Source organism: Mesocricetus auratus, unplaced genomic scaffold, assembly GCF_017639785.1.
Source record: "Mesocricetus auratus isolate SY011 unplaced genomic scaffold, BCM_Maur_2.0 Super-Scaffold_100004, whole genome shotgun sequence".
Taxonomy (NCBI): domain Eukaryota; kingdom Metazoa; phylum Chordata; class Mammalia; order Rodentia; family Cricetidae; genus Mesocricetus; species Mesocricetus auratus.
Window position 1 is genome coordinate 54233439 of NW_024429189.1, and position 15645 is coordinate 54249083.

A 15645-nucleotide genomic window follows, 5' to 3' on the forward strand; every position below is an offset into this window, starting at 1 on the left:
GCCATGAAGGGAAGTCTTCACAGTGTGCTGAACTTTGGGCAGTACACACAGTTGCCCATTTTTCTTGGAAGGAGAAATTAGCAGAAGTGTTTACTGACTCATGGACTGATTGGATTGTCAAGAACTTTGAGGAAGCATGATTGGAAAATTGGTAAGAAAGACATCTGAGGAACAAACACAAGGATAGATAGGATGGATCACTTTGAATGGATAAAGGATGAGTCCATATAAATACTCAGCAAATGTGGTTTTGGCATAGGAGAAGTTCAATAATCAAGTATATAGTATCACTAATTCTGGGGAGAGTCAGACTCTTTCCCCAGGCATCCCTGGTTTTGCTCAATGGGTCCATGACAAAAAATGGTCACAGTGTCACAGATGTAGTTTATATATGGTCACATGAACATGGATTTCTATTTATCAGGAATTACCAGGCTACAGATGCTGCTGAAGCCTAGCTCTGCCAACAGCAGAGACCAACTTTGAGTCCCTAATATGGCACAATTTCCCAAATATGACCAACAAGCAACATAATTATGGGTTGATTATATTGAACCATTTTCTTAATAGAAAATAAAATTCTTTGCCCTTACTGGTTATAGATTTGACTTTTTTTGCATTTACTCTTTCTGCCAAAACTTAGCAATTGCCTTACCCACCATCATGGTATTACTTACAGCATTTTTCTGACAAATGAGCTCACATCTCAGCCACAGAAGTTTAACAGTGGGCCAATGATCATTGAACACACTTCTCTTACCACATTCCCCACAATTCTGATATGTCTGGCTTAATACAATGATGGAATAACATCTTGAAGACCAAATTATATCATCAAGAGTTGACAGAGTCTAGAGGGCTAGGGTTGGGTTCTCTACAGGGAACTATATGATTTTGAATAAGTGCCCAATATATTGAACAACTAATTTCATATTTGGATCCACCAGTCCAGGAACCAAGCATTCAGAAAAGTAATGGTTCTAATTACTACCAACCCTAGTGACCCACTAGGAAAAGTTTGCTTCCTCTTCCTATAATTTTAAATTGTGCTGGCCTTGAAGTTTCATCCTAGACAAAAAGCACTCCTTCCTGAAGATACAACAAGTAGTCTATTGAACAGAAGCTCATATTCTCCTTGGTCATTTTGGGCATCTGGTACATTTAAGCAAACAGGTTATGGAATGAATAACAGTGTTAGAAGGGGTAATTGGCTCAGACTACCATGTGGAAATTGGATTACTTCTCCACAATGGAGGTAAGGAAGATAATATGTGGAGTACAGAACAGGCTTTATGGCACTTCTTAGTGTTGCCAGGTGCTATGATTAAAGCCAAAATGAAATTACAGTCAGATAATAAAGTGCACATACCCTTCAGGAATGAAGAAGATATGGATCACTCCATAAGAAAAAGAATCAAGGCTGCTGAGGTACTTGCTGAAAGCAAAGGAAGTGGGAATGTGTAGTAGACAGATGTAGTTATAGATATCAGCGAAGACCATGTGAGAAGCTACATAAATGACATTATAACTTACCTGAGTATTTCTGTCCTATTTTGATAAATAAGTGCAAAAATTCATGGGGGTAGCTATGCCACTTTAGGACTAATCATAAACATGATTAGTTGTTTACTGTTTTCATCTGAAGTTTAAGCCTGATATCAAGAAATATTATTGCCCGTCAACAGGAGGCAGGCTTGTAAAGGCTAATCTTCTGCAAGGGTTTGCATTAGATCTTCTGAATATATGTTATAGTTGTTAGTTTGGTGTTTTCTGAGACTCCAAATAGTGGAATTGGGGGCTATCTCTGACTCTTTTGCCTGCTCTTAGGACCTTCTTCCTCCTACTAGGTTCCCTCACCCATCTCTGATATGAGAGTTTATACATATGCTTATTGGATTTTGGGTCTTAGTGTTTGGTTGATTTCTCTGCCAGGGTTTCTGTTTCTGGGGGGAAATGTAGCAGAACTGGATCTGGGGGAGAGGGGAGGTGGGGGAAGAAATTGGAATAGTTGAATGAGGGGTACATGCAATGGTGATGTATTGTATGAGTTCAGAATAAATAAATAAGAAAACGTTTTTAATATAAAGATATACTAGTTTAAAAATTCTAAAAATACAAGAAAAAACATATAGAAAACCCTACCAATCAACCAACCAAAAAAACAAACAAACAAATTAAAAAGCAAGCAGATAGACATATCTGTGAGGATTTTTTCTTGGCTGAATTATTGTAGGTAGGAAATGCACCTTCCTAACTCAGGGCCACTCCTTTGATGGTAACTCACAGAAAAGGACATGGCAGAAGGAAACTCGTTCTTTCTACCAGCTTGCCCTTATGTTCCCTGACCTTTATCTTGAACTACTCCTTCACTGCTGTTAGAATCTACTCCTTGAGGATTCTAATGTGATTGAAAACTGGTCTCTAGGACTTTCTTGGGACTCTAGCAACAGGTTGGGATATCCAGTCTTGTGGACTGAAAAAATTCCTGGATCCTTAAGCTTTCCATCAGGGAATAGTCATTCTTGGACTACTTAGCCCACAGACTGTAAGACATTCTAATAAATCCCTTACTAATAGATATACTAATTCACTCTATCAGTTCTGTTGCTTAGCGAACACTAATGCATACTAAATTACCCTGTCTTATCAGTATATGAAATATCATGCTATATTCTATTACTGTGTATAATTACTACACATAAGTAGAAAAAATCAACTGTAAAAATGAAAAAAGAGGATACTTGTAAACCCTGAACTTCTCACTAAATCTTGACTGGAAGAGCACTTTTATCTGGAATTTTTTTCTCTAATACTGTAAGAAAACAAATTTATGTTGTTTGAAATACCCAAATACAGTGCTTTTTAATACTTTTGAACATCCTTGGGGTCACCATCATTATCCCTACTTCATAACTTCAGCAAAATAATAATAAATTTGGTTGATAATGTGGAGCAAATGGTAGAATTTGCAATATGTCTATAAATATGTTAATTTAGTAAAATAGTCACATAACATTTCTCACTACACTATCATTAATGCATTTCATTTTGTGGAGAAGGCTTTAAACTCAGTCAGAAAGGGATTGATGACCCCCATAACATTCAGGCCACTCTTTCATTAAAGACAGAGCATACCTTGCAGGCCATTCACTATTGCAGCTCCATGAATTCATATTTCAGCGGACTATTTCTTATTATTATCATGTATTATTCAGGTTTCTCTAGAGACACAGAACTTATAGAGAATTAATCTTCATCATATATATATACATATATATATATACATATATATATGAAGAGGGCCTGTTATTATACAGAGTTTGTTGTGAATCTCAGGAGGACAAAGTAAAGTCATGGAATTTAATTTAATGAATTACAAGTTCCAGTTCAACAATGCCTAGCTGTGAATAAAAAGTCCAAGAATCCAGTAGTTTCTCAATCCCACAAGACTGGGTATCTCAGCTGATCTTCTGTAAATGCTGGAATCCCCAATGAGGAAGATTCCAATGCCAGTACGAAGTGCAATTGTTGAAAAGGTGAGGGCAAAGAGGAAAGAAGGAACACACACACTTCCTTCTTCCATTGCCCTTCCAGCAGAAGGTATGGCCCATGCTAAAGGTGTGACTTCTAGCCTCACAGTCTGGATTAAAGGCATGTGTCATCCAGCATCAAGACCCTGATAAAAGGCATATTGTCTTCTGGCCTCTAGGTCAAATGAAAGTGTGCCCTCCACTACTAGATTATAGTTCACTCTAGATATAGCCAAGCTGACAACCAAGAATAGCCATCACATTCCCCAAATAGGATGTATAGAGTCTTCTAGTACTGCCAGCAACTGTGGGAGTATACAGCAAGTGGCAACTAGTATTTAACAGGTTGAACTACCAGATAAATAACTCTCCAAAGGGTATCCCCACTTGGCAAAAAGGATGGGGTTACTGAGTATAAATAACTAGTTGCTTCTGTCAGTAAGTTTTCTCAATTGCCACTATGTTTCTTTCCTAAGAACAGCTATGGTTGTTTCCCCAATGCTTTTGTGTTTATCTCATGTATATATTCCATCTTTTGGGCACACAAATTGCTGTGGATGCTCAGGAAGGTGATTTCTGCTTAATTGTATAATTCTGATGAATAGAAATAATACTAGGATAATTTTTATTACTTAGACTGGCATAAGAGACTAGTAGTATTGTCAGTCATGAAAATAGCTAATTTTAAACTTTAGAACAATTTCAAAGCAAACTGGTTGCTCCTGGAGATGACTACTCAAGGACAAATTCCCAGATGTGTATTGCTGAATCAAGGTCAGGCATGAAGCAACTTTGGTGGACAAACCCCCTGCAATAATGGACTTTCTCCAGCTACTCCTAAACTCAAGGTTCAGCCAACTAGCTGTTTACTGTTTAAATAAGAAATTTCATTGTTCACAGACCTTGAAAGAACAATACTCAAATTTATATAGAAAAACAATAAACCTATGATAGCCAAAACAACCCTGTACAATAAAGGAACTTCAGGAGGCATCACCATCCCTGATTTCAAGCCCTAATATAAAGCTATAATAATGAATACAGCTTGGTATTGGCACAAAAATAGACAGGCAGATCAATGGAATTGAATTGAAGACCCTGATACTAACCCACACACATATGAACACCTGATCTTTGAAAAAGAAGCTAAAATTATGCAATGAAAAAAATAGCATCTTCAACAAATGGTGCTGGAATAGCTGGATGCTGGCATGTAGAAGACTTCATATAGATCAGTATCTATCACCATGCACAAAACTTAAGTCCAAAAGGATTAAAGACCTCAAAATAAATCCAGCCATACTGAACCTCTTAGAAGAGAAAGTGGGAGGTACCCTTGAATGAATTGGTACAGGAGACCACTTCCTGAACATAGCACCAGTAGCATAGACACTGAGATAAAAATTAATAAATGGGACCTCCTGAAACTGAGAAGCTTCTGTAAGGCAAAGGACACATTCAGCAAGACAAAACGGCAGCCCACACAATGGGAAACAATCTTCACCAACCCTACATCTGACAGAGGGCTAATTTCCAAAAATACAAATAACCCAAGAAGCTAGCAACCAAAGCACCTAATAATCTAATTAAGAAGTGGGGTACAGAACTAAATAGAGAATTCTCAATAGAGGAATCTAAAATGGCTGAAAGGCACCTAAGAAATTGCTTAACATCCTTAGCTGTCAGGGAAATGCAAATCAAAACAACCCTGAAATCATGGTACACCTGTCAGAATGGCTAAATAAAAACATCAACTACAGTTTATGCTGGAGAGGATGTGGAGAAAGGGGAAGACTCCTCCAATGCTGGTGGGAGTGCAAACTTGTACAGCTACTTTGGAAATCAGTATGGCAGTTTCCCTGGAAAATGGGAACCAGTCTACCTCAAGATCTAGCAAATGCCCAAAGGATGCAAATTCATACAACAAGGACATCTGCTTATCTAAGTTCATAGCAGAATTATTTGTAATATCTAGTATCTGAAAGCAGCCTAGATGGCCCTCAACCAAAAAATGGATTAAAATATAATGTGGTACATTTGCACAATGGAGTACTACTCAGCAGGAAAAAACAATGAAATCTTGAAATTCAAAGGTAAATGGATAGAACTATAAGAAACCATTCTGAGTGAGTTAACACAGTCACATAAAGACAAGCATGGTATGTACTTACTCATATATAGATAGTAGACATAGAGCAAAGGATTACCAGCCTATAATCTACACCTCCAGAGAAGTTAGGAAACAAGGAGGACCCTGAGAGAGACATACATGATGCCCTGGAGAAGGGGAAAGAGACAAGAGCTGCTTAATAAATTGGGACCATGGGAGAGGTGGGAAGAGGAAGGAATGTAGGAGAAAGAGGATGGGAGAAGAGGAGGGGGAGGAAAACATGAGGGATCAGGAATATTGAGTCAGGGAAAGAATATAAGAGAGCAACAAAAGAGATACCTTAATAGAGGGAACTATCATAGGTTTAATAGAAAATTTTGCACTAGTGAAATTTCCAGAGATCCACAGGATAACCCCAACTAAGAATCTAAACAATAGTGGAGATGCTACCTTAAATGCCCTTCTCCTATAATGGCATTGATGACTACCCTAAATGTCATCCTTGAGCCTTCATCCAGTAGCTGATGGAAGCAGAAACAGAGTTCCACAGCTAAACACTGGGCAGAACTCCTGCAGTCCAGTTTTAGAGAGGGAAAAATCATGAGCAAAGGCGTCAAGACCATGCTTGAGAAACCCACAGAAATAGCTGATCTGAGAAAGTAGGAGCTCATGGACCCCAGTCAGACAGCTGGGGTACCAGCATAGGACTGAACCAGACCCCTGAACACTGGCAGTATATAAGGCCTCTGGCAGGAAAGCCATTATTTATCCCTAGTGCACTAATGGACTTTGGGAGCCCATTTGTTGTGGAGGGATATTCTCTCAGCCTCCTTACATGGGGAATGGCCTAGGCTCTGTCCCAAATGATGTGAGAGACTTTGTAGATCCCATGAAAGGCCTCACTCTCCTTGGGGAGAGGATGGGTATGGATGAGGGTTGGTGGGGTCTCCTTGGGGAACATGGGAGGATTAGAGGGAGAAGGAACTGGGATTGATACGTAAAATAAGATTGTTTCAAATTTAAATAAAAACAAGTCCAAAAAAACCCTTAAATTTCAATGTAACATTTTGTCTTGGAACCCTAACATCTTAGAGTCATGTACACAGTCAAGCATTTCTCACTGGACAGTCAATATGACATCCCTAGTCTGTGAGAAACTTTGTTGTGGCTCAATTGCTTATTTTTTTACTCATGATGTGCTGTGTGCCCTTTAAAATGTGATTCATATTCAGGGGCTTTGCTGTTGTAGGAGAAGCATGAGAGATGGATAGAGAAGTGTTATGTAAAGATATGTAGCTGTGTGGAAATGGAGAGACTTTTAGAAAAGGATTTTTATGTCTTTTTTATTTTTAAATTTAAATTAGAAACAAGGTTGTTTCACATGTCAATCCTAGGTCCCTCTCCCTCTCCCTCCCCTCCTCTGATTCCCTCTCACCAACCCCCACCTTTCCCTCTCCAACCCTACTCCTTTTCCCAGGAAGGGTGAGGCCCTCCATGGAGGGTTTCCATAGTCTGTCATTTCATTCCCAGGCAGGGCTTAGGCCTTCCCCCAAGAGTCCAGGCTGAGAAAGGAATATTTTTTAAAAAATGAAGTAATAGAGAAGGTTACCACTGGAAAGAGTGTGCATTTCCTTATTTATTTTCAGATAGAAAAGTCTAGTCCTCAGATAGAGAAGAATTTTTCCAAAGTCACACTACTCTGAAAGCATTCTTTCTGCAACCCTGGGTGAAGAACTTGAGCTGGTCCACTGGACTGTGGTATAGTAATATCTAAAATGACTGGCACAGAGTTTCCAAGAGTAGTTGAAACACTTTTTCTGTAATCATAAAGAAGGCCTTTTTGAAAAATGTGTTTAAAAGTACAGTTGTTAAATATCAATCATAGTTCTTGTAATATCAATAAGGAATGATATGAGGCCACAATGAGGGAAAGAGGTATTATGACATTAAAGCCAAGAGGAAGTATACACCAGGGTCTCATATGTTTGCTTTCTACCACAGGTCAGTTTCCCCAAGAGAATCAAGTCTTAGAAAATCTCATTAAGAATGTTGTTATTACAGGAGTCAGAGGTAAAATGTGTCTTTTTGATGAAGAAAGGGTTAATAAGGTGACCATGTAAGAGGTCATAACAACAAAAACAGCAAACAAAAAATGCACACGGTTTCAAAGTCAACTCTGAGAATAAAGCAGTGGCTTTGAGACAGATAGCCTATTGCTTCTTCCTGATAGTCTCTGGTTTCCAGGTCATCAGGAAGGTCACATGATTGGCATTCTTCTTTCCTTACTGGATGCTGTCAGGGTTATTGCTTCTGCCTTTGGTTATTTTCCTTGTCTTCATAACCAGTTCTTGTTCTTCTTGCTCTTTGAGTTGTAGTAATTAGTCCCTGGTAATCTCATCCCTGCTGTAAACTTTGATCCTTAACTTAGAAGGCCTTTTTCTGGATCCGCAGATTCAAATACCTGCTTGGTATCTCTGACAGAAAAATAGCTGGAGACTTCTGGAAAGTTGAGTTTCCAAGACTCCTTTTTCACCTTGCCCTCATCATTTATTCAGTATAGCCAGCAACATTATTACATTTTATAGAAAGAGTAGTCTACTATAGTTCTCTACCTAGATTTCAGTGTCTCTGATGGAGTAACAGCATCTAATAACTTCTACCTTTAAACTCTAAGTTGATCTTGTACAGTTTTTGACAACTTCAATTTCCTCCACTGAAAAAGCCACCACTTTTGTTATTCCAGAAGCTTCCAAGATGTTTCCTTCATTCTATTTTTACCCATCTTGAACCATTCAGCAAAGGAAAGGGAGGAGATATGGAGGCGAGGAGGTACTGATCAATGATTAAGAAATTTCCTATAGAGAAGAAAATAAATTTTAGTGATATATTTCATTTTAGGATTTCCAGGTAGATAATAATGGACTATATAACTAAAATTGATAAAATAATCAGATTCTAATATTCCTTTCACACAACACAAACAAGTTCTAAGTGGATCAGTATGTTAGAACGTATGGTTGAACAAATATACATTGCATTGTACTTTATAAAAACAATTATTATGGAAGGAATACATAGCCAAAAGAAGCTGGCTTTCTTGAAAGCAGAATGCTGTCTGAGGCCTTATGGCTTGTACGTTTGAATGAAAGCCCTGGTGTTTGCTTAAACACTCTTCAGCTGCTGTGCAATGAGAAATGAATGTAGGTAGAATTACTGTGCTAAGAAGTGAACATAATTTAGCTTCTATTATGTATACAAATTGAAAGAATATTAGGGTCATAGACATCTTAAAGTTGATTTTCACTTTGATATGTGAGGATGTGCTTTTTAGTTATTGCTGGTTCTGTGTGTGCACTCAAGTTTTAAAATTATCTTATGGCCACTATGCAAAATGATGGGTTTCTTTTTTTGACATTTTCATTACTGTATGCAATACACAATCACCTGTTTCCTGACGTGGTGCTGAACAGCATAGAAAGAGAATTCTGAACATTTCAGATTACTTATTTCTTGGATAGCCTGTTTCGCACATCTAGATTAGTTCATGGCTATGTAACATATCTCTGACACTGAAACAGTATTGAATTTTTGAATTTTAACTAGTTCTCTTGTCCTAGAACAATATAGATTGAAGGATTAACAATCATATTTCAATAAAGGAAATGTATTAAAATTATGTGAGCAAATCTCTAAGAGATGGGCAATAGCTAAATAAATCAACCAGGATTTCCTCAGTATAAGTAATTAAATTTTAATTATTGGGCTGGGACATTTTCCCTTAAGAATTTGAATTTCAGTCAGATGTCTAACATGATATAGAACTCAGATCATTTAGAAGTCTTATTGTGTGCACATAATCTTTTTCTTTCTTTATATAAAATGGCTAAGCTGCATTCTAGCAGTAGTATCATTACAAATTAATTTCTGTGAAATTGTACATACTTCTACATGAATTTCAACAGCTTTGTCCCTTGAAGGCTTTTGTTTGCATTTATAGGTGGAGAGGACAGGTACAACATAGATTATTTCCATGCATTTCTTCTGATTTAGAGTACATTTTATCTATAGTTTTAATTGCAGTAGATTTTGAGATATAAAATTAATAATAATAATCAGTAATTACTATAATTTTTAGGAATTTATATGTATGTATGTATATATTATGAAGTATGTTTAGATAATCCTCTAAGGAAATTTCACAGACTCTCTGATCTTCAATATTATTACATTAAAGTGAGGTATCATGGAGATAAAATTTATGTATTTACAACTATAAAAAAGGATCTTAGTAGGCAGTAATAATGTCAGATTTTCTTTCTTTGCAGTAAAGAAAATGTCTGTCATGGGGAAAGTTATACACTCTCTTTTATTCAACATCAAAAGTTGTTTAAGTGTTCATGGTATTTCATAGACATTTTTGTTGATTTAAGATTTTCCTTCCTCAGAGCTCTTCATGTCCACATTTTCCTTCCCACTCTGTGACATTCATTCAAGATAGTCATGAAATCATTTCCAGACAAGTGGCAGTCTAGCATCCATAGATAGCTTTTAATCACTACTAATGGCATTCTTATTTGTTCAAATGGTAATTTTTCCAGCATAATTTTCATGTCAATGATAAATTCATTAGAAAGTTGGTTTTAAAATACATTGATTAACTTTCCTTACATTCATGAATATTTTATGAGGTAATCTCTATTGATTCTTAGTCCTTAAGCTACTTTATGCCTTCTATTTTACTTCTAACAATAAATTTTAGTTTTGAGGATTTGATGGCTCCAGAAAAGAAAGCATACATTTTTGGCAACAAGGTTCATATGAACTAAAGCAGGCTTTAAATGCCTTTGCAGAAATACACTAACATTAATAATATGCTTATAGTGAATTCATATTTTGGTAATCTTCATGCAGTAATGTGTGCTTGTAACCACAGCACTTTAGAGCTAGAGAGACAGAGATCTGTGGTTAAAGGCCAACCTCAGTTACATATTATGCTTAAGGGTAGACTGATTCACATGAGATTCTGTCTTTAAACAAATAATTGTAAAATGAACAACAATATTTGTAGCAAAATGAGTCAACCTGGCGTCTATAACATATTATTTGCTGTGATTTCTAAAGTCATACATTAAATCTATACTAAACTTCTGGACATATTCTGAAACAATGTCTACATCATCTCATAGATTAATGTTGGCATAACTCTCACTTATCATAGGAAAAATATAAACTCAGCCTGCCCAAATGATGTGGTACAAAGTATTGGGATCATCTTTCATATCCTATCATCTTTTCCAGAATTTTCTCTTTTTATCCCTACAATATATTATTTTGAAAAATTATTCCTGGAAAGAAGTAGTTACAAAAAAATCAAAAGTAACATTAATGTCCACCAAATCTAACAATCAAATTGAAAGTGATAAACAACTTTATTATATCAGGAAACATATTGAATTCATGTGTATTTGAATTTCATGCGTAATCTTCATCTATATTTGAACATTGGATTTTGTTATTGAATTTATGATGGAACCCAAGACATTTCTACATTATTGTAAAGATACTAAGGTTTTCTGTTACCTGGTCTTATCTTGGTAGTTTATAGATGTTTTGTGTATATGACTCCAAATGAACCATACTTAGGAAAAAAAGCATAATTTAGCCACACATTCTGACTTCTAAACATGATGCCATCCCACTGCTTTTTAATGGAATTAAGGAGCTATTGAGCCTTGAGAAAGCTGTCCCTGATAAGTAAATTCTTTTTCTTGAGAACATATTTTTTTTACTAAATCTTGGCTATTGTGAAACAGGTTTACTCTTCACCTAAGATCATGACAAATATAGGCAAAGCAAGGATTTATTGGAGTTTAGTGTAATTTAATAGTGTTTATTATAAGCCATAGACTGGACAAAGATAAGCAAACAAGAATGGGTCCTGAGAAATCCAAAGCTAATCACTGATGGACACTTACGCACGCACGCACGCGCACGCACGCACACACACACACACACACACACACACACACACACACACACACACACACGAGATCATCCAAAGAGTAGACATTGAGAAGTTTGACAGAAAAAACTTGTTTAATGCAAGAAGGAAGGCCTATTGTATGAAAAGTTTTCAAAGCAGTCATGTTGAAAGCAGATTTTGGCAATGGTGGTCATTGATTTGTGAAGCAGATGGAGGTCATATAGCTAACTAGGTATTTACAGTGATGCCTATATGAAATCCACATGGAATTACACAAACTCTCCTAAAACTTCATACTTACACTTTGGATTTGCTCCATACTTTGGATTTTTGCTTATTTCTAAAAGTATTTCCTCCTTTTCCTTTGTGAAAGTGACACAACTGTGTATTCAGATAATAAAAGAGTTGGTTTACATCAATAATAGTTCTACATTTGCATGGTTTATAGATATTTATAGCAGTTGAAGACATTAAGTGACTAAACATGCTCTTTGGGGCAAAAGTGCACAAGAAGCAATTAAGGGATTATTCTATTTGGCATTTTGAAAAATAGAGTGTTCAGAAGGTTACCCAAAATATTTATGTCCTTTACATTTACATAATTTTGTGAACACACATATCAACAAATCAGAAACTACAAGTCTGATACAATTTTATTAATATACATTGACAGTGGTGTGCCTATGCCTATACATGTGTATTCTATGGGTCCTGACAAATATTCTGTAAGTATCAAAAAACCCTCAGATTTTAATAAATAATAAAATCATAAATACAAATAATATAAAAGTGTTTCATGTATCAAAGACTTAGTTTTTCTTTATAATTTTAGGATTGGCAATAATTATTTTTGTATGTATAAGAGTTCTTTAATATATACCATTTGACATAATGATTTCATAGTTAGTTTTCATGTATTGAACAATTATGATCAATGCCTACTTTGCTTATGTTTGTATTCATTATCTCATTTATTTTATCTGTCATACATCAAATATTTGAAATTGTTGATAGTTTTGTCTTGTTCTACAGGTGAGCTTAACATGGCACAGACCCGTGATAGGAATATGCAAGGACTTTCATTCAGTGAGTGAAGGAGCCAGGCACATGGGGAAGGCTTCTAAAGCATGCCCTCTAGAAATCTGCACCTCTAGACATCCACTATCCTGATTGTGCATCACCATGCTGCTATACATAGAGAAATCTGATCTACTGGAGAAACCATGGACACCATCTGTTGCCATTATAATCACTTCTAACAACCACAATAACATTCATAATATAAGGTCTAAGCATTTTTTTGGAGGTTGTGCAAAGGAACTTGGAAGACTCCCCCTGCTATCCTTTCATTTGTTGCTTAAGTTGAAAAGAAACCTGCAGCTTAGCACTTTCTAAAACCATCCTTAATTTAGTTCCTGGATTTCACAGTCTAGGGTATCTTAACATCACTTCAAATCACTATTTTACCTGCAAACATTTACTTAATTCCAAGTGTTTGAAATATGTCTAAAGAACACTGCATGCAAAAGGGTATTTTGCAGGCTATGGTTATTTCATGACCTGTAAATATATTTTTGTGAGGAAGCTTCTTGAGCATGCGTTCAGCTTCCTCAGGCACCAGAAAACTTCATTTTTTTACATCTTTCCATGAACAGCACACAGATATAGAGAATCAAGACTGTTTATTACATCTATCAGTGTACAGACATCTTCTGATACAAAGTAAGTATTAAAATAATACAGAATGAAATGAAAAAGAAGATGAGAAAATGAAAACAGAATAGAGAAATGGATGAATGATTGGCAGATACTTCTCAGAAATGTGTCTGTGTTCAAGATCGTTGCTATTTCTTGTATCTCTAGGTTGGTCCTTTTAGATGAGCTGGAATGAGGTGACCCAAATATAATACTACATATCCTTGAGGCAAATAAGAAGAATCTAGGGAACTCTCAGTAAAATGTCCTACTAACCTTAAAATGTTTGATCCTTTTCAATAAAGTTATTTATTTCCAGTGATTATAAGCATAGATGTGAATTCCATGTAAAGGTAGCATCATCACTTTTATTAGCACTACTAGAATTAGATATATTTTTCAATGTTCTTATTGCTAAATTAATTTATTCATACATTTTTAATAATTAAATTTCTCATAAATTGTTTTATTATTATCATCATCATTTACACATAATAATAACATTCCTAACATAGCATGAAAGTGTGGAAAAGAGAATGAATTATTAGTGTGCTTTATGCCTACTTTATCTGTTTTTCAGCCTTTGTTCTTGTCTGTTGCTGCATGGCTATGCAGCATAAGACATTCCAAGGCAACTCTGGGGTGGTGTAATCTGCCACCTTGGTTTTTCTTACTTTTTAGTAGGGCATGAACAGAGAATTGACATTCATTATTATCTCTGTGAATGCTATTCTCTCCTGCCTGTCTGTTAGCTGTGTAACAAAACCAGAATCAGATCTCCTTAAAGTTGGTGATTTATGACAAAGTATTTGGAGAATGAATAGAACATTGGTTGATTTTTGGCTGGCAAAATAAAATTCTCTTTTAGAAATGGCAATAATTCTGATTAATTACATTAATTAATTAATTACATGAATTTAGCATTGTGATCTCATCTGAAAACCCTCTCCAGAAGCTGAAGGCAGCTTCCCAATTGCACTAAAGTTCAGAACCTAAGATCCAATTCATCACTAAGATCTTTAACTGTTTTCTTAAATCTCTGATCTAAAATACTGCTCAATTGGGAACTTACTTTTCAGCCGAGTTCCTCATTCTGCAAAAGGAAGGTGGCTTGAAAAGATGGATCATATGAAAATAAACTTCACGGTGACTGAGTTTGTGTTTCTGGGGCTTTCATCTGATCCCAAGATACAGCTGGTTCTCTTTTTTGTATTCTTGTTTTTCTACATATTGTCAGTGGTGGGAAATGTCATCATCATCACTATTATCCAGATAGAACCTCGCCTGCAAACTCCAATGTACTTCTTCCTCACTAACTTGTCCTTTCTGGATATCTGTTACACATCTACCAATGTCCCACAGATGCTCTCCAACATGGTGGGGAATAAGAAGACAATACCATTTGCTAGCTGTGCTACCCAGATGTACTTCTCACTCTCCTTTGGAATGATTGAATGTGTTCTTCTTGGTGTCATGGCTTATGACAGATATGTAGCCATTTGTCACCCTCTTCATTATACTGTTATTATGGATCAAAACACCTGTGTACAGCTGGCAGTTATTTCTTGGTCCAGTAGCTTCCTGAGTTCCATGGTTATCAATGTTCTCACTTTGAGTTTGCCCTACTGTGGACCAAATGTCCTGAATCACTTTTTCTGTGAGGTTCCTTCAGTACTGAGGCTGGCTTGCACTGATACGTCACTCACTGAGCTGGTGGTTTTTGTATTCAGTATTATCATTGTGTTTATTCCTTTCCTTCTTATTATTGTTTCCTACGCCCGCATCCTTCTGTCTGTTCTCAGAATGAGGTCAACCTCTGGGAGGCACAAGGCTCTGTCTACCTGTGCCTCCCATCTGACAGTTGTGACCTTATTCTACGGAACTGCCATCTTTATGTACATGAGACCGCAGTCGAAGTCTTCCAGGGCTGGTGGCAAAGTCATTGCTGTATTCTACACTGTAGTGACACCTATGCTCAACCCATTAATATACAGTCTAAGGAACCAGGATGTAAAAGGGTCACTGAGGAGAGCTATCACAAAACAAAATATGTAAATTATGAAGGGACCATAAGCTTAAATGTTAATCTAAGATAATTACCAGCTAAGTCTGGAGATAGAATGAAAAATACTTAGATCATCAGTTGTTTATGGCATAAAATGCCTTTCTTCCAAGTATACAGTCAAGCTTTAATATGTTTAAATAAATGCCTTTACTGAGTGAATGTATTTTGTTACTCACTGGTAAAGTGTCTCCTGGATCAGGTTGGAAAATGAATTATTTGAAATTGTCAGCAAAATGAAACTCCTTTTTGAGGTAGGAAATCA

General features: G+C 36.2%; 1 protein-coding gene across 1 annotated transcript; it reads left to right on the forward strand.

Annotated features, from left to right (window-relative positions):
• Window positions 1-14437: 14437 nt before the first annotated feature.
• LOC101837483 (olfactory receptor 2G3-like) lies at window positions 14438-15373 on the forward strand. Its single transcript, XM_005065061.1, has one exon. It carries the CDS (start codon window positions 14438-14440, stop codon window positions 15371-15373), a length of 936 nt encoding a protein of 311 aa, XP_005065118.1.
• Window positions 15374-15645: the final 272 nt, after the last annotated feature.

Bases quoted from the DNA above. Each gene is read 5' to 3' on its own strand.
- LOC101837483 (XM_005065061.1), top strand. From the start codon at position 14,438: ATGGATCATATGAAAATAAACTTCACGGTGACTGAGTTTGTGTTTCTG.